General features: G+C 37.7%; 1 protein-coding gene across 1 annotated transcript in view; it reads right to left on the bottom strand.

Annotated features, from left to right (window-relative positions):
- Positions 1 to 11,594: 11,594 nt before the first annotated feature.
- The window catches only part of TACR3 (tachykinin receptor 3), a 33,590-nt gene continuing 24,546 nt past the window's right edge, over positions 11,595 to 20,638 (bottom strand). Inside the window, exons 4-5 of the mRNA XM_074147720.1 lie at positions 14,893 to 15,089; positions 11,595 to 11,910 (exon numbers count right to left, since the gene is read on the bottom strand). Coding sequence (XP_074003821.1) covers positions 11,595 to 11,910; positions 14,893 to 15,089 — 513 coding nt within the window. The remainder of the gene's footprint in view (positions 11,911 to 14,892; positions 15,090 to 20,638) is intronic.

The raw sequence follows: 20,638 nt of genomic DNA, 5'->3' as shown, positions 1-20,638 counted from the left end.
GACGGTCTTTGAAATAAAATGAATAATCAGATATTTCTTAGAGTCTTATTTAAAAGCATTTAGATTAATCATCTAAGTGCACAATGCACTTGGGAAGAAATGTAATACAGATACATAACTATAATCATCAGCTGCTGTTTGCTGCTTTGACTCTGTTACACAGTAACATTGTTTTCTTTCTTGTTGAGTACCAAAGCATCTTCTGCAATTCTCATCTTTTAGGATTACGAACAAACCAAATTATGCCCTTCCCATCTACAAAGTTTGAGACAAGCCTTCTCACAGAAGAGGAGGAAGAGCTGTAGATTAATGTCTCTCCACTATAGTGGCCTGATGTATCACACTCTTACGGAGGTCACAGTAATTCAGTAGGACCACTTTCAGGTTGCCTTACGAATGTAGTCTACACATAATAAGCAACTAGAGGAGCAAGACAAAAGAGATAATTTACATATATGCAGACAGAAACATGAAACTGGTGATGCTAACACTATTTCATCTATTGGAGAAAGTCAAGAAACTTCAGATATTTGCAAGGGATTGAACTTCATCAGTTTCTTACAGTGCAGTAGTGTGATTTTGTGAAGCATTCAGCCAAGCTATGGAAGGAGAAGAGAGCAAAGTATATTTTTGATTATTCATATCATGGTAAAGTCCGGCCCTGTGCATTAATAACTTGTGATAACAACTTAATTACATTTGCTAATTTATTTTATGTGCACAGCCCTGGGTTTTTAAAAGCATCCAGCTGATGCTTAGCTGTTACACGTGTCAGCTGCTCTCAGGATAGTTATGCTGCTTGTTTGGGGATTGGTTGGCTCATGACAGCTGATCCCAACATAGACAACAAAATTCTGTGCCTTCCTTTTCAGTCTGATTAAATATCCCCCATGAAGACATAGCAGATGAAGCTTCCTGTTAGTTTGGGGAGAATCTATATTGCTTAAAAAAAAAAAAAGAGAAAAGGCATTGTACAAATGGGGAGAATGGATTGAGAATTGGTAGCACTACTACATCTGAGAGCATCAGTCAGAGTAGCGTGATTGCTGGGTCTCTGCCAGGGAGACACAAGCAGCTCCAGCTGAGGTTCAGCTGTGGTGCAGACTCTGGCTTCCCATCTCACAATTTAGCATTCTGTAGCACTTCAGTGTGCGAGCTCCTCATTCTGTGGCCAGAATGTTAGAGCAGTATGTTAGAATTGCTACCTTTGGTGTTCCCCAGCGCTTTCCAAAATTTCAAATTCATGGCTGGCAGGCAAAAGGTAGCTTCTTATTCCAGCCTATTTTATTCCAATTTTCTCTGCCCTCACCTTCAGGCAGGAGCTGAGGGCCTTGCAGACTTAACAGCACTGATATGTACTCTGCCTCCTCAGCAAAGTTAATTTAGTGTTTGACCTTAATTCCTAATAGCTCTGGCAGTCATTGAAAAGACAGAAGTAATGTCAACAGTGTTTTGTCAAGTAAAAAATCAAGGCCTGTCCTAATATATCCAGAAACACATGGTGGCCTGTGTAAGATGAATTTAATTTTGTTTCTGTTTTCAATTACCCCAAAAGCCAAGGGCTCCTGGGTATTTTGGTACATGACCTGCAAGTTCCTTTGGCGCCTCCTCAGAAGCCTCAAAAGAATTAAGGCCCTTCTGCAATTTTTGGTCCCCAAGCCAAATTTATTCAGTAGAACAGGAACATGCATTTTGGGCTGAAGATCATATTACATTGATTAGCAAAATGGCCTAGATCCCTTCAAGAAGCTGTATATCAAAAGGATATGATTAGCACACTTTCCTCTATCAACCTCTGACACATCCCCATGGGTTTCTGTTGAAATACTCATCTGCCAGTGGGGGGGATGATTATTAGCATTCAACTATTTGGTTGTCCCAACATGTCCTTTCTGAACTCCTGTTGGGTGTTTATTATGTCACTTGAAAATTCTTGCAAGGATCTGACCTCTGTGAATGGGCCTCAGAGCCACCACTGAGAGGCCAAGGTGCATTGGGAAATCGCATAGTTCTTCTCCATGGGTGAAACTCATAGATTTTATTCAAGGAGTTTCTCCTTCCCTGGAACTCATGTGTATGCATGCATTATTTGTCCTATTTCAAAGAATTTCTGTGTAACACTCACCTTGGCATGTCACAGTGGCAGGCAAGGCAAATGGAATTGCTTGGTAGAAAGTGATTAGAACCAGAACCTATTGCTCCTGCCCTGTTCAGGTCTCTAGGTCTACACTGAGAAAAGTTGTAGGGCTCTCTGTGTCAGAGCTTGTAGAGGCACAGTCATGCTGGGAAATTTGTCAGGTTGCATCTCAGCTCCTTCATGGCCTCAGGGTCAGGCTTATTTTGAGTTGAAACAAGGAGAGGTTGCCCAAAGATCTTGTTATAGCACAAAGATGGAAGGTGTTGAGGAGTTTTGGCGTCTCCTTCGGAACAGGCAGAGCCAAAGGGTTCTAAAATATAAATGTTAAATGTCAATGTAATAGTTTAATAATAACATAATCTTGTGGACCGTAACTGCCCTTTCATCTGCTGGGTCTCATAGTATTGTCATTCACAACTCAACCTTTCCATTCATGCCTAAGGGCATATCCTTAGAAAGTGAATCAATTGTAAGTTATTTTGGTATTTCCACTGGCTCGTATATAGCCTCTAATCACCCTCTAGGGTGATTGATATTCTAGTGCTCATCATTTTTGGAATGTGTTTATACCAAGATTTTAAGAGGAAAACAGTAAATATCTGAGCACATATAGTTAGGTTATGTAGCAAATTGGTTAAATCCTCCTGAGCCGACATGTGACCTTTACGCCTTGTATAGAGCTGTAACAAGCAGACTACCATTTGATCCCACTGTTGTACTGGGTGACATAGTGTCATCTGGGAGTGGGAGCTGGCCAGCTGTAAAATTTACCTACATCTCTCCCTTGCATGCTGCCGTCTACAGAAACTGGCGTAACTTAATCGTATTAGCCTAGTAGGACAGACAGCCTTGCTACAGACACCTAATTAAAATTAATTTCCTAATCAGCCAGCTTGATGCTTGGGAATATATGGCACTCGTACTCAGACTGTTTGAAAAGGAGGTATCTTCAGAGAAAAATAACAGAAATACATTAGAAGCTTTTTTTTTGGGGGGGGGGGGAAGGGGCTGTTGGATTTGTTTGGTGATACTTTTCTATTTTCTTCAGTTGTTCATGCTATTTGATTTTTAAAAAGCTTTTCTTTAAAAATGTTTCTTGTATGGTAATATACTTCCAGACTGTTGCTTTTAAGTTGATTCAACAATTTGGTGTTTGATGTTTGTCACGGGTGGTTTGTTGTACGATATGGGCATGGAAATGTGCTTCCGATATGATCCTTTAGACGTATAATAATTTGTGCCGAAATTCAGAGCATTCTGTGGTTTGTGAATTCAACATTCAGATAGCAAACAATGCAAGTCCTAAGAGCTAGGACAATTATTTTTCCATATTTAAAAATATTAGTGGAACTCTTTTGACAAATTCTGTTTATCACTCTAATTCACTTACAGCTGTGCTAAATCTGGATTCTGAAGCTGGACAATTTTGTTAGCCATTTGGCATCTTCAAATAAGATTTTTTTTTCCAGGAAATTAATTTCTTTTCAGCTGTTTTCTTTTCCACAGATTTTTCCAAGGTTGAGATACAGTTCAACTAAAAAATAATTTCATTTGATACTCTGCAATTAGTTTGTTGTGCTGTTTATTTAAATATTATTGAAAAAGTGTCAACCTTTTCTACTGGAAGAGACAATTATTGATCTCAGATTATTGCATTTTAACTCATCGTTGGCTACTCTGAGTAACAGAGACATTGTTTTCCAAAGACAAAATGCATTATGGTGGTTTTATACTCTATCATTTTTTAGTCTTTCAGGGCCAAAGAGTCAAACTTCATATACATATACCTTAGCTATTTCATAAAACTTTATAATTTCTGTACAAGTTATAGAAGGTGCCAGCACACTTAGTCCAAGATATTGCAGAATAGATCAGAATAGCTGCAAAACTAAACTTGCAAATTGTGTCTATTAATACCACTTACCTGAATATAGTTGTTTTTGAACTTGTATTTATAGTCCCTGTTGGGGATACTACTCTTATTCTTTGGGATGTAAAGATTTAGGTCTCTTCCTTCGATAACGTTATCCAGCTGTAAATGCCGCTGCAATCTGTAGCCAAACTTATTATGGGTATTGCCACCAGTTATCCATTTTTAGATGCAATTTGATAAACTGCTGTGATGACTGAGAAGTCAAATGCACAACATCCTCTTATTCTGATAGTCTGCAGTTTCTTTGGTGAAAGCTTAATCCATCTTTCTGTGATGCCTGATTAGAGCTTGTAAGGAAGTGCTAAGAGGATGTTTGACCAGTGGAACCAAACTATTTTGAGGGCTGGTCTCTTTTGTGATGGAGGGAACATCTACAGTCTCCTGAAGTCATCCAACATTGCCAGAAGGCAGTGCGCTCTGATCACACTATGTGAGAGAGTGACACACAGCAAGCTGGGCTAAATTTTGTGCTAAATGGAGGCTACCTCAAAGAAGAGTCACCTCAGTGCCTCTTGTGTTTTGCCTGTGGAGCAGAGCATAAGGTTAGAAGCCAGGTTCTTAATTTTATATAGGGAAACTCTTGAGGAATCACAGGATCTGGTAGGGAAAAAAGGAGGCTTATAAATATCTGCTGTGAGGAGAAATATGTCTGGGTTTTGTGATCCAAGTTCATAGTACTTAGATACAACTCTTCCTAAGGCTTTCCCTGATTATTCAAGTTATTTGGAAAAGAAGCTGTTTAGCTGTGCTTGAGAAGGGTGTTCGAGAGTTTTGCTTGCTCATTTGGCTTGCCACGTTCACCTGGAGACCAGACTGCTGTGGTGCTCTTTGGGCTCAGCATGACCTTCTTGGGCTCAGGATGACCTGAACGCAGTGAAAGAGGAAGCCTTTCTCTTAAGCAGAAGTCTGGGAGAAAACATTTTGTTAGAGACACGTTTTCTACGACAGTACTAGGGAGAAATGTTGGATTCTTTTGAGAGCATGGCAGACAGCTACACTGATTTTTTCCTTGGTATACAGCAGGACAATAACTGCTTTGTAAATGTGGAGGTAACTACACGTACTATAAGGGGAGAGTGTGTGATTCGGGATACTAGAGATGGTCCAGCCTTGGCAGCATGGGCAAATTTACCTGTGGTAATTTAGTAGTTTGGTAATTTCAAGGTAAATTTTAGCCCTCACAGAGTTCTGTTAACATGTCTACATCACTTTTTGTACCTAAGCTTTTCTGCTGCTAGCTCCAAAGTGTCTTTACATCCTGTTAGTTTTAGGGGGATTACAAACCTAACAAGCTATGAAAAGTAGTTTTGGACGCAGGGACAAACTGTTTGGTTTGCTGTCTCTTTCCTCTGACAGTACTGGTCCTGCTGCCCCGAATATATCAGCTGGTTAGGTGGCAGCAATGGCATTGGTTAGTAGCCCTAAGGGTGCTGGGGTGCAGGGCTTAGGGAGAGAAGTGAAGATCACTTCCTTTCTGCCTTGTTGAAGTCACCAAGCCCCAGGAGAACTGCTGCCAGTGGGTAGCCTCACCTAGCCCGTCAGTTCTTGGTGATAGGCTTGCCTGAATGGTTTTCATGTTCCAGACTTGAACAAAATGAGTGAACACTGTGAACCTTTTAAAATATACTTCTGAACACAAAGCTTCCTTTCTGTAGTGTAAGGCCCTATTGAGTAGAGCTTCAGGCCAAGGAAAAGCCGTACCTTTGATCTTTGAGGCGTTGCTGGCTGCCTTAAGTTTTTCAGTTAATGTCCAAAAGGTAGATTTCAGTATTGCAGTATTGCAGACAGGGAAGAGCTGCTGGCTGGGCTGCTCTGTGAAGTCCTTTGGCGCTGGAACCTTTCCCTGTCCTTGACTTGTCAGACCTCATCTGGCAGAACCTCTGCCAGTCTGGAGATGCTCTGTGGGAAGTTTTCCCTTGCATTCAAGAAGGAGCTTGTCTGAAGTTTTTGTGTGTGTAGTATCTACAGATGTGATCTGTTGTTACTCTCATTTGCATACAAATTTGTGGGCAATGTTATAGAAGAGCTGCTGAGTATTTCAAGTGTTAACAGATTTGTGGCACTGGTGAATGCCTATTGATGAAATGATTAGTATTTTTAATAATCTAAAGCATGGAAATCCAAGCAGGCTGAGCAACATGAATTTTCAAAGTGAGTGTGCTTTGAAAATACAATTCATGTGACTGATACTGTTTTGTTTGCATCACAAATATTGCAGTGAAAAAACTACTGCTGGGAAACTTGGAAACGGTGGTTCCAGAGGCCATGTTATAGAGTACTCATAATAGGCAAGTTTGGTATTTATAAATGTAACCATTTGCTTTGGGAAATCTGATTCCAGTTGTAATCCAGTATGCGTGTTTCAGTCTTACAGATGGGAAAGAGGCAATCCAATTAGGCAATAACAGTATACCATGTCATATATGAACTCATCTGAAACAATTTGAATTTTAATAGCCACAGCAACTGCTTATGGACTGATAAAGAATTATCTTTGACTGCACTCAACAAATCATTTTGAATTATGAACACAGAATTTGAATCTGTTAATGAACAGGGAGACTTAAGTTGAACTGAATGCATTATTTAATACAAGGAATTCACACAGCATTTGTAAACAGTGGTGTATCCTAAGCAGTATCTCCTGCATCTTTTGTAGCAGTATGTGGAAGTATTCATTAACAAACAGCACATATTAACTGGGACTTTAAATTTAAAGCTCATGTTGAACAAGAGGTAGTACAGCAGATTTAAATTTCTACCTGAGCTGGGACAGCTTCAAAAGTCTTAAAATAAATGCAACAGGAGCAAGTGTTTCTATAAGCTCTGTAGTTCCTGGAGAGAACATCCTGAAAGGTTTTGAAATTTATGTCAGTCAAACAGGAGGTTCTTTTTTACTGCTCTGAAAGAAATTCACCACTATTAAAGGAGAAACGTCCACATCCAAAACACTGGAATGTATTTATCTAGATTAAAAAAAGAGAGGCAACTTCTAAAACTTGTGTTTTGCTCTCCTTTTCTGCACTAGTTCCTTTTGTATGTTATTTTTGAAAATGTATGTTTGTATTGGTCAATGACCTTCCTCAATGGACACATTTAATTACCAGACATAAACATACTGCAAATAGATCATTCCATGCAGTTCTGCCATTGCCTCCCAACACTGACATTAAGACTTAAGCGGACTGGAAGGGATCCTGTCAAGGGATCCCTGCTGAATAGCTACAGGCTGCAATTTACTGAACACATCTTGTATGAGTACCCGAGCTTACTTGGAGTTCATTTTTCCTCTCAACATCATGCTTTTACATGGAAGATTTGAGACAAAGGAATGATAAATCTGTATGAAAGATTGTATGAAATGAACTTTGAAGATCTGTGTTTAAATGTAGTCATATTTAGCTTTTTTCACTTTGGCTTTTTTTTGGTTTTAATTCTTTTAAGTTTAGCCAATGTCAGGGGAATGACAGGGAAAACTGATGTTAAGCCTACTGTCTCTGGAGATGTGAAAGTTAAACCTGTCCCATACCAAGGGAACCTCATTGCAAAATGGCAGTTCAGGGAGCAATGAAGTCTTTTAATTAGGTAAACATTTTAGAGGGAGACTCCAGTAGGAGCCTGGGCTGAAGTAGTAGGAACTCTTATATATGAGAAGAATTCACATTTCAGAAGACTTTGAAGATCAGATCTCTTCTGATGCTGTTGAATTGTAGCTGTTTTAGAGTATTTTTATGCCCCTCTTTAGTAGGAAACTCTTTATCTGTCTGTTTGCCTTAACTCACCTCCCAGCAAAAGTAAAGAATGTGGATTGAAGGTTGCAGCTCAGAGGTGAGACTGCTGCAGTGCTGCACCAGCAATCACACAGAAGCATGTGCACTGCATGCAGGCTACTGCTTTGAGCACTGTTAGTGGCACAAACTGAGCATGACCTGATTACCTCTACCTTCACTGAGGGGTGTCAGGAGGCCTACAATGAATTTTATAGTGACCAGGACACTTACTGAAAATGTTTGTTCAGAAATAGTAATTCAGATGCAATCTGCTGTCAGTCACAGCTTTTGCCATGCTACTTGTTTAACTGTGTAACCATTCCTGTTTTTTGAGGCTGAGGCAAAGAGATGGATTTGGACCATGTATCATTGTAATGTTTTGTTAAAGCAATGCTGTGACTAAAAGCACAGATTTAGAATCATAGAATGCTTTGGGTTGGAAGGGACCTTTAAATGTCAGCTGGTCCAACCCCCCTGAAATGAGCAGGGACATCTTCAACTGGATTGGGTTGCTCAGACCCTCATCCAACCTGTCCTTGAATGTTCCCAGGGATGGGGCATCTACTGCATCTGTGGGCAATCTGTGTTTCACCACCCTCATTGTAGAAAATTTCTTCCTTATATATAGTCTGAATCTGCCCTCTTTTAGTTTAAAACCATTACGCCTTGTCCTATCGCTACAGGCCCTGCTAAAAAGTTTGCCCCCATCTTTCCTGTAGGCCCCCTTTAAGTACTGAAAGGCCACAATAAGGTCCCCCCAGAGCCTTCTCTTCTCCAGGCTGAACAACCTCAACTCTCTCAGCCTGTCCTCATAGGAGAGATGTTCCAGCCCCCTGATCATTTTTGTGGCCCTCCTCTGGACTTGCTCCAAAAGGTCCATGTCTTTCCTGTGCTGAGGGCTCCAGAGCTGGACACTACTGTGGTGGGCTCTCACCAGAGTGAAGTAGGGGGGCAGAATCACCTCTCTCGACCTGCTGGCCACACGTCTTTTGATGCAGGCCAGAATATGGTTGGCCATGTCCAGCTTTTCATCCACCACTACCCCCAAGTCCTCGTCAGGGCTGCTCTCAATTCCTTCGTCCCCCAGCCTGTATTGATACTGGGGGTTGCTCCAACACAGGTGCAGGACCTTGCACTTGGCCTTGTTGAACCTCATGAGGTTCACATAGGCCCACTTCTTGAGCTTGTCTGGGTCCTTCTGGATGGCATCTGGTCCTTTTAATGTGTCAACTGCTCCCCTCGGCTTGGTATCATCTGCAAGCTTGCTAAGGGTGCACTCAGTCCCACTGTCTATGTCTATTTCTTCATCTGTCTTACAGGAATATCTGGTAACTTCAGAGGAGAACTACAGGAATGTTGAGGATGTTTTTCACAGCCCTACACCACCAAAACATGGTGAGATTATCAATGGATAGAACGTCATATCCTAAAATACTTTGTCAAGTGAAATTTTTTCACTAATTAAAGACACAGTTGTGAGGAAGCCACCATTGCTTCCTCAATATTTGCCAACCAAGGATCATAAAACTTATGTGAGGATGATGTTTTGCACATTTGTGATGTTCTATTTTTATATACAGTTTTTTAAGATTTATGCATTTAGATACCATAAATTAATCTCACTACAACCATATTGTTCAAACTTACATTTGTCTATTGATGTTTATCAACTGATTTTGTAATAGCCATAGTTAGAACACACAGTTTATTTAACAATTATGTATTTTCTGTATGTATGTTCCTCAAAAGTTGTACATGAGCAGACAGAGGACGTTAGAACATGTGTTTGTAAGATATCACCATCAGGTTCATTTTTTTTTGTGTGCGGCTATCCTGAATCTTCTCAGCAGAGTTGTTAAACACCTGTGCAGATTTTAAATTATTAAAACAGAGCATTTCAGTGTAAAAAAATAAAAATATATTTTTATATGCATTGTATGACACTTGATGGATTACTGTACACTTTTTTTTTTAAAGGAAAAGGGAGAGTACAATTGTGGCATGATGGAAAACAGAGCTGTTTTTTCAGAAATGCAGACCATTGACAAGTTTGAACTGGCCTTTAAAAGGAAAGCCATTAATGAACAGAGCTCTTTGCTTCAGTGGATTTAAAATCCGACCTTGGATAGGAAAAGTGTGAGTCTGGAATTGTGATACATTTTTATCAGAGTAAAATAGTCTATGACCAGATTCTTCAGTTACTCTGCGCATGAGGGTTTAATGTTAAATACCAAATTTACTTACTTGAGGATATTTGACCTTATACAGGATTTTGATTTAGCAGAGTGATACAGCAATGCACTGAAATCACAATACAAATACAAATTACATTTATCAGAATATAGCATTTGACGATACAGATGAATCGCAACACAAACAGGATTCTCATTACTAGTCTTTTTTGATATACTCACTGCCACAATATCAGGCATCCCCAGTTGCTCAGAGGGAATGTGGACTAAAGCCAGCTCAAGACTTCCTCTCTTCAATCTTCTCTTTGTTAATTGCTCAGCTTTGGTACTGTGTTGGATTGAACCATTTATACACTCTCCTGTGCTGGTCTGGCAACTGGCATTCGCACTCTTTTGCTGAAATACTGATTAACTGAGAAAAAACTTTCACAACAACCGGTTGCTCCACACAACATAGCCATTTATCTAAAACAAAGGTTCCTGGTTTTTGTGTGTGGTTTTTTTTTTTTTAAGTTCAGCTTTATTTGCAGCAGTGTTGATCAGTGGATTTTGACTGAATTGGGTGGGGAAGTGTCTGTGTAATAATCCCTAACATGTTTTCAGATGCAGGCAGAGAAGTATCTTTACATGCATCTAGCTATAGAAAATTTGTGAAAATAGCCATTATTTTTTTTTTTCCCCTGGTGAAGAAGTTTCATAGTGAAACATGTTATTGTATCTTCTGCAGAGAAGAGTTTAATTGCCACAGTGGTATTTTTCTTATATGTGATTCTCCAGTTTAAAATCTTTTGACCTTTCTAAAGTCAATGGTAAAGCTGTTAGTGTCACTGGAGGAAGATCTTATCCTTAGCACTAAGATACAAAGCTACAGGATGTTCACCTAAGCAATACATCCTCCTGGAAGTACACATTCCATTGGAGTTCACTAATACAGAAGCCAGCAGAATTTGACTTAGTTTCTTAGAGATTTTCTCCTTTTTAAAAATACATTTTTCACATATTTTGGAAAATTGTACTGTTGCAGACAGAGCTGAACTTCATTCACATGAACTTCCTTTTGTCTCTTTGCCTGGGAATGGGGCTAACTTGTAAAATAATTGAATAGACTTGGGGCTTATTAAGTATTCATTATAAAGAATTTTTTAAACCAGATCTTATGTAATTTTGTTATTGTAGAATTAATACACTTGTAATAGAAAACACCGTACATTTCAGCTTCAGTAAGTAAAGTCACATATTACATTTCAGTAAGTGAAACATAAATGCCACAGGTCAGATATAGCTGAAACAATGTTTTTTATGCTGTTGGCTTATTTTAGATAACAACAAATGTTGCCTTGTATAAGGTGCGACTGTGCTTTCAGATTGATGCATACATATGTCTTCAAGTTCCTTTTTCTCTCCAAAGCAGAAAAGTAAGTGACACCTAAAAGTCTCACAATATTTATAGCTAGGATTCATCAGTGGAATTATGTTGGCTTTCCTGTGGTATGAATATCTAGTCCCAAAGTAGGAGAGCATTGTCCCGTGCTGCCCTTCTAGCAGCTGTCACCGTGAAATTCTTAGGAATAATCATCTGCTGATGTGTGCAGTGAACTCACGAGACTTGAGGCTGTTGAGATGGTCTTGGAATTCCTCCGTGAACAGCCGTTGAAACTTGTGTCCCTCAGAGCTGCTCTTTTCTTACAGCTGGCGTGGGTGTTGTCTCCCTCATTAGTGTCAAACACCACTGTCATGCTGGACTCCATTCTGGATACAGCGAATAGGCTGCTTTGTCGGGTGGGATGAAACCTGGCTACCTTGAGCTCTAGCTCATCATAGCTGGACACCTCAATGAAGGGGCACCAGCGGAAAGCTCGCTTGAAGCCAGCTCGGAACCTAGAAGGAAAGATGCTTGGTGAAAGCCTGGGCTTGTGAGAACCAGCCACAGGCCTCCATCTGAAAACATATACTGTGCTGACAAGACACTGAGTTGGCTAATTGTCTTGACCTTAATCCTATTTGTGGTGAAGTCAGTGGGAATTTGCTTGACTAAAGTCTGAGTAGCGTAAAAAAGATAGTGGTAACAGCTCATTTCTGTTTCTAATTGTCTATATAGATTTCCTGCATTTTACCACTGGTATTTTTCTGATACTCAATTTCCTTTCCTTTGCCTGTGCCTAAGTAAACAAACACCAGCTTTCATAGCACTGTCTTCACAGAGATTGTTTTGATTTGACCTATGTTGAAATCTACCTATATTTTTGTTTTCTCTCAGCAAGAAACTTCGTAACATTCTTTTCTCTAGAATACCATGCGTTTTCCTCTCTAACAGAGTTGCTTAAATGGGAATGATGTGATGACTAATAATTGTTTATATAAAATATTTGGAAAATCGTTTGTAATAACTAAAAAAGATCCCAGAAAGTTGAAAACAGAATGTGAGCAATATACGGACAGGAATTTTGAGGCTCTAGCGCATTAGTGCTTGCAATATTCATACAGTGTTATTTTATTTCAATTCAGAGACCAAGATTTACTGTAATGACTGTTGTTACTTTCTGTGTGTATGCATTTCCAGAATAGAAGCTAAATATATTAGAAAAACAATTCACTGTATATTTTTGTGTAACCTGACAAAAGAACACCTTTTCACCTAGACCCAAATCTTATCAGACTTTTTCACTTGTCTTGCTTCTCTTTTTCTTTTTTTTTGGTTTTGTTTTGGGTTTTTTTGTTGTTTTTTTGTTTGTTTGTTTGTTTCAACAATCAGCTGTGTTGTTTATTGGGTCTGTAAGCTTTTTGGAGCAATGGTTCAGCTACCACAATGATGACTACAGATAAGAATTTAGATTAAGTTTTCAGTGAAAGTTGACTGATCTCACAGAAATAACTTTCCTCCTCATTTTTTAAAGTTTGCTACAAAGCTGCCACATGAGAAACGAGCAGGTAGCTTGCTATTCAGCATTCCTCCATTTAGATACAGTCCACATGAAAAAAAATTGAAAGAACCTCTGATGGAAAGGGATTTAGTGAAGGAAGCTGCAAACCCTAATTTTTAGACTGTTTTACTTTTTGTCTCACCTTCTATCCTCTTTCTCATTCAGGGCGTGTTTTTTCTTCATCTTGAAATAATGCGTTCTTTATCTAAATATGTAAGTAATATCCTAATTAGCCTGGAAGATGAGGCTGGGGATAGGTGGTGTAACTGTCTGATACTAGATCCAGCAGAGGTAATAATACCGCATGAATTGATTTGACTCCCAGCAACAGCCTGTATTTTGCTACTGCATGAAAAGGAAGCAGACCTTCCGGCTTCTTGATTTCAATATGGAACTTAATTATATGAAAACTTTCACTAGCATTCTTGCATTAAATTCTGAACAAGGTGACCTTCAGTGTGTCTCAAAATTATGATTTTTTTGTTGATTTGTATTCTTTAATTCAGACATTTGATTTGTAGGGTATGAGTGTCAACATAAGCCACACGAGATACTAATTTTTTATGAATAATGTTTTTTGTAACTCTGCCATAAATGTTATTGAAGAAAATGGCAATACTTTAGAGGTTTTATAGTAGTAATTGGCAAAATAAGAGGCCTGCTTCTTTCTTACCTTTCATTTTGCAGACACTCGATACCCAGTGAAATCTGGTTTCTCTTGAAATTAATGGGAAATTTGCCATTTCAGTTACGATTTTGTTTTGGCGTACTAAAACTTTACCTGTTCTTTAAACAGTTGAAAATGATCAAAAGGGGCAGAACGCTGTATGAAGTCAGGCAATACCTTTACATTTTAGAACACTATGAATTTTAAGCATCGTATGATGTCCTCATCAAAGAGGCAGACTCCAGTGTTTTTACACCAATAAAAACTTGGCAGGATTTCGTCACTTCATTTTCAGTTAGACTCCTTTTGACAGGTATTACATGATCTTTAGTGGGGTTTTATAAATATTTAACAAAGTTGGCATAAAGCTTGTGAGCACTTAAACATGACACTGCTTGTTCAAAAGAGATTTCAAATAATATTTAAGATTACTTGTTCAATACTGATTCATACTGACTGGTTTTTTTTTGAACTAATTCATTGTTCTTGGTGGTTTTTATCCAGTAATACTAGAAAAGATACTGAAAAATAAGATGGCCAGGATGATGTTTGTTTAGATCCTGGTGCTATAAGCTGAAATGAAAAACATGAGTTCATTCTGGAATCTAGTAGTCTCAAAGTGCCCAATATCTGTAAAATCTCACCAAACTCAGTAAGTGCAGTGTCTTTGAAATTCAGAGCATAATGTGTTGCTATCAAACAGTACTGTAATTTAGTATTGAGTAATGAGAATATAAATATTTGTTTTATTAGCCTGTTACAGCCCTCAGAGCCCAGTAGAAATCTGATAGTGTGGTATAAAATACACAGTAAACCACATTTTATATTCAGTACCTTCCGGCACTGAAAAACAAATTTGTGGCTACAATTAGTTACTGAACATACAGATTGCACTGTATATAACTAATGATTGTCTTTACATCTTTATTTGAATGTTTTGCAAGCCAAAAATATTAAACTGCCATAGATTTTAAGTTTTGCATATGGAAACGGGAACGGTTGGTTTCTGAATACCAAATTTTGCTCTGAAATTTTAAGTAGATGAAAGTATTTACTAGAAGTGTGCATTTGTTTTTTTGGGATTCATTTCAAGTACAAACCTAAAGGATGGGTTTTTTTGGTTTTGTTTTCTTTCCCACTAAATGAAAACTATTCAAGTGAAAATTCTTTGTCTTTTATCCCATTTAAACCATTTATATTCTCATTGAAGTTATGCATATCAACTGTTCCATAATCAGCTCTTACCTCTTATTAAGACAAACCAGCTCTTACCTCTTATTAAGACAGCAGTAGATAATGGGATTGTACATGGTAGAGCTCATGGCAAGCCAAAAGCTGGCCAAATAGATTTGCTGAATATATTTCCACCGATTTAATTGTTGATAGATCCCAGTAACTATGAAGTAAATGTGGTAAGGCAGCCAGCAGATGGCAAATGTCAGCACAACCACAATCATCATTTTTACCACCTGAAAGAAGGAAGTAATAATGCTGTTTTATAATATGCATCAGCTTTTTTTTTAAAATTTGGAATAGCATTTCAACATCCATTAATAATTTTCTTGCATTTGGTTATTAAAGTCAGGCAAAACAAAGATGAATATGCTTTTATAGAACTTTCCTTTTAATCTGACTTTCCTAAAATTCTGGGGTTTGAAACTATTTACTTATTTAGGCTGGAAATCCTCCTTTTCATAAGGAAAATAACACAAAAATCTTCTCTAACTTTATTTGTATTGATACATCCAAGTAATATATTTGCTTACTTATATTTGGCTATCTAAAATATTACTTTTTTCTGTACACTTGATCATGGAATAAAGTTACAGAGTGTTTTATTTGGACACCTCATTTTGGCCTTTAGTGACCCAGGTGTCTGTTGTGGTCTGCCAGTATATTCCTTGTCCCCAATTATTAGATGTGATTTGAATAAACACCAGGTTGTAGGAAATGAGAAACTGCAGTATCCTGTTTAATTTCAGAGGCTAACAGTTTCCTTGGCTGGTGATCATTATTTGTTGTTTTCTGCAGGCATCGTAACATCTGTTACCTACCATAGTTTCCATTAAGCACAAATGAAGAGGAGCTCTGTTTTGTGCTTGAAACACAAGAAGAAAGGTGGTCAGTCATGTAAAATTTTCACTCCTGTCTTTCCCTCTTCAGCTATGTGAAATACTAGCCCCACTATCATTTTCAACACAGTATGTCACACATTTACACAACAGATTTTCTATTTGTAGGCAAAATGAAACCAGACATGATATATCTGTGCTGGGAGGTCTCTTGTTCATTTCTACTGTGAATACTGAGGAATAATACGGGTTGCTACCAACACTACCTTTCATTTCTCTGTACAAGGTGCCGTTTCCTACTGTTTGTAGTTTTGCCAGAGGGGGATGGAATGTGTGTGTGTGGGTGTTAAGAGAGCAAAAATTTCCTCTATCTACATGTCTTTGGTTGGTATTGTTATAAAATTTCAGGTAAAGTCATGAAATAATTTTACATATAAATTTAATGGTGCTGTCCTTAACTCATAATACATTTTCTTGTGCGAAACATAAAACAATTTTTTATTTAATATCTGATACCAGTTTATAAGCTTTCCTGCTGGCTGGGACTGGTACAAGATTTTGCTTATGAGAACACTTATTTCTGATACGTATACCGATCATTGGTTAAAGATACAAAAGTGACATCTGTCCACACGTACAACAGCACTTTTAATATTTGGTTCTTTTAAAGCACTTATTAACTGCAAATTATTGCAGAAGGGAGATCAGGGTTGAGAACTGAAACAGTAGAGCTTTCCAGCAATAAATGTAGTTTAATCTAGTTGAACACTGTGTCGCTCATGTCCCAGAGCTGCTAGAAATCACAGTAAGAGTGCGTGTTGCCAGTTGGGCCTGCTAAATTGTGTTAACATTTTCAAAAGAAAGTTGTTTGTCTTTTTTCTAACATCTAAATTCTTATTGTCCAGTTTTCTGTGTTATATTGAAAGGCAAGGCAAGCAGTGCTTCAAGAGACTACTTAAAGGCCTCCTAAAGCTAATAAATCTTCACAGACTGTACAAATAATGTCTTGATTTCAACTGCTGCACTCAAAAATTAATGCAAAATGAATTAAGTTTAGATTTAACCTAAATATAGTATTTCAGGTTTTCATCAGGGAAACAGAAATACTAAAATAACTAGTATGACCCAAATAAAATCCCCAACTAAAATTAATTTTTTTTGGTCACAATTTCAGGCAATCCAATTCTTATTTTAAACATTTTAACATTTGGGGATATTTTTTAGTTTTGAAATGAAAAATGCCCCCCATAAAATCACATATTTTCCTGCAAGGTTACTGTTTTGTTTAAAACAAAGCACTCATCTTTAAAAACAGTGAAATCAACATAAAATTTTCTCGTTGCTGTTTCTGTCTGGAAATTTATGATTTGATATTGAGTCATCATCATACTGAAAGAAGAAATTTCTGAAGCAAATAGTCAAACTATTTGCTTGTTTTTGACAACAAGCAAAAGATGATTTTAGATGGAAATTGGTGTTTGATTTAATTTGTGAAGTAACAAGTCACTGGAATGACAGTCAGTGAAGCACAGTGTGTTCTTAATCATACAGGTTTTCATTTTTTTTTTCATAAATAATAAAAAATACCTATAAATTTTAAGTATCATTTTTCTGTTGGATAAGGATGTATCAGTCTGAGTTTCACTGAAGTGAATGGTAATATACTGATACATGTATGTTTAGGGACATGCAATTGGGGTTTCCTTATTAATGTGTTAAAGTGTTTTTTCCTGGACCAAAAAAAAGTGCTATTTTTTCCAGCAAAAAGGGACGTTTAAGAAAAGTCAAGGTTAATTTGTAATTCTTTTGAGTATTTATGTAGTGCAATGCACTCATCGACATATTATGTAAGGAGAAGATAAGTGAGATATTGCAAATCCGCGTGGCATAAAATTGTTTGAAACATAGGGCAGTTACAGTTGAATTTGAAGTCAACCACAAAAGTTCTGAGATAAATCAAAAAGCAATATTCTGTCCTCGTTTCATCAGCTAAGAATGAGTATGTGTTGTCAGAAATGGAGGAAAAGAAGAATAAGAGGAAGCTGAAAAGGAGAAAGATTATTCCCAATTTCCTTTCCTCTTGCAGATACAGGCACGCACTGTGTGCAAGGCCATACCTTACAGTTTATGGCTGCAGTTCTTCTCCACCCCCTTGGTCTTTCCAGTGCTAAGTTTCATTTCTTGATGATATCAATATCTATGAACAGAAACTGCCTTCAAGGGCTATAAACCCAGGACATCTTGATTTTACTGGTATAAATCCTGATGAATGAGTGTGTGCCACTAAACTTTAAGCTGAATTTGGGCACAGGGAAAGTAAGTAAAACAGACCAAGTACAAATTTGCCACAAAAGCCTGATTGTCTTTTCCCAATACACTGTGATGTTTCACTAACATATGACACTTTGCAGGTTCAACTTTAGAGTATTAAAAAAAGAGCCTCAATGGGTTTTGGGTTCTTTTGGCGTACTTAGGCATGTGGCTCTGACATACAAAGTTATTTTATTTTGTTTGTTTTTAATATGCCTATTCTGCTTTATTTTTTTTTTTTTTTTTAGATATTACCATTTTGCAATTACTTTCTTCTCTGCTCTGTGTTGCATAGAATTCATTAATAAGGGTTTGCTCTTGTGCATTAGGAAACATTTCTAAAGCAATCATACCAGAAAATTACTGAATTCAGTTGTGCTTAATGTCTAGCTCTGTTCGTGCCACCGTTTCACCGCAGAGATTTCCAGAATGTGTGACTGCAGTGAACATCACCAACCTGTGTCCCAGTGGCACTGTTTTTCACTGGTGTTCTGTTCAGTCTCCCTTGGAGTATGGTGGGCAGCATGGCCAGAGGAAAGGGGTCTTTTTCTGTTCCGGGACTTTGGTTAAAATGAGTTGTACTGAGTTTCTCAGTTGTGCAACCTTTAGGCAAGTCTTGAGGCTAGATTTGGAATATGATGGAAAATCCAAGTGGTTTATATTTTGATTTTCATCAACATATTCTGCTGATATTGTTGTGCTTCTGCCTATGTCTAAGAAAAACTGTCTATAAAAAAAGTTAAAGTGCTTTGTATTCTTGCCCCTTCCTTTAAATCCTTCCTCTCTATGTAAGAAGCAGCCTTTCATTAATGAAAGGCATGTAATGAGAAAAAATGTATTTAAAAGAACAAAACAGACATAAGTTCATTTGAATTAGAGTTGGCAGGTTTGCCTTTGTTATGAAAAATTTGAAGCAGTAAAAGTGAAAAGAAGCTAACAGATTCTGCTACACCTGGAAAGAGCAGCAAATGCATTTCTTTTTCCTCCTGTTTTTATTTTGCATGAAAAATAGCTAGAAAATTGAGTGTGATTTAGATGTAGCATTGAGAACAGCTCTTGAAAGATTAGGAATGAAATATACCTTTCTGAGAGACTCAGTTGCTGCTAGGGGCTTACAGCAATTCATATTGCCAGGCATTGATTTGCCATCAATACCTAAGACTTAGTCCACGGAATCATTTCCTTTTCAATCTGCTCTGCAGCTCCTTATTGGCATTCTAAGCCATCTTTGATATTGCTGCTTCTACAAGGTCAGAAATTTGGTTTCTGATTTCATTTGCACTGATATCACACACTATAACTTCATTTGTTTCAGAATTTTTTCTCCTAGGTGTTATGCAGATGTAAATGAGAAGCAGAGCAAATACTTTAAGAACACATACAGTGTAAGAATGTTGTTTACCCACTCATGGATGTTATTTGTCCATCAATACAACTTAAATGCAGTTCATGAATAATCTCTGAGAGTCGTAATGTGTTTCTCTTTCTGCTCTGTGCTCTTTGGGAAGAAGTAAATCATCAAACTAATATTGCACAAAATATTTCTCTCAACATGTTAGGATGCCATCAGTAAATCCACTTCCCAATCCTGGAGACGTATGTGGCACTTGTGCACTAAGCACCAGAGAGAAGGGAACACCATTATGTCTTTTGCTTCTCTACAACACTTAGTGGGAGTAAACTATCTGTTTTCTGCAAGAAAATTAGGATTCAAAGATAACACTACTAGTATTAGTACAGAGATAGGACTGATTTCTGAGATACCAAATGCTGTGTGTTTTCATATGGGTAGATTCTCAAGAGGTGAATGAGATGCATGTTTTGAAAAAGAAAGAATCAGAGAGCTTGGAGGTCTTTCAGTCAGGTAAGGTACTTGTCAGTTCCAGTGCTCGCTCAATCATTTCATTCTTTTGATTTATACTTTCCATCCATTTTTTTTTCTCAGTTGCTTGAAATAAATAAACTACTTTTCATTTTAGTTTGCATAACCCCTTGCTGCAGACAGAATTCTCAATCACTTTGTTGTTCAAGCTGTAAAGTTGAAAAAGGTACTCTGTTCTAGTATGAAGTAGCTTTGAATCAGATTGCTCTCGGATAAATGCTAAAATGTGGGGTCCCCCCAAGTCAAATCAATTCTGACATTTTTCATGAATGGTCTAGGCACTGCGTTTTTAAATGATGCTTTTTTAATGTTGCATGAAACACAGCTTTGACAATGACTTTGGGGTGCTCTCAAAATGTCAAGAAATATCTTTCATTGAAGAAAATGAAAATCTTTTGTTTAGTCTTTTTCTTCCTTGAGAAGACATGATTTTACAAGCATCTGACTGGGGATGGGGAGAAGTTGGCACAAGTCTTATGTTACTTTATCTAAAACAGATGTCTCAATTTCTCACAAGAGATTGTTGGACAATATATTAACGTCTACTGCTCAAACTAGATTACAAGTAACCTAGATGACAAGTCAAGGTAGGTGGCCTTGTATTATTGCCTTAGTCTTCAGCATGGAGTAGCATAAGAAATGTTCTTTAGAAAATTACTCCAAGTGGCTGTTATGGGATTGACATTACTGGATATGGTTATCCACCTGAGATCTAGTTCTGAAAAAAGCGAAAAAGATGATCTAGTGCTTTTTT

Source organism: Numenius arquata, chromosome 5, assembly GCF_964106895.1.
Source record: "Numenius arquata chromosome 5, bNumArq3.hap1.1, whole genome shotgun sequence".
In the NCBI taxonomy this organism is placed as follows: domain Eukaryota; kingdom Metazoa; phylum Chordata; class Aves; order Charadriiformes; family Scolopacidae; genus Numenius; species Numenius arquata.
This window is presented reverse-complemented; position numbering and strand designations above follow the sequence as displayed.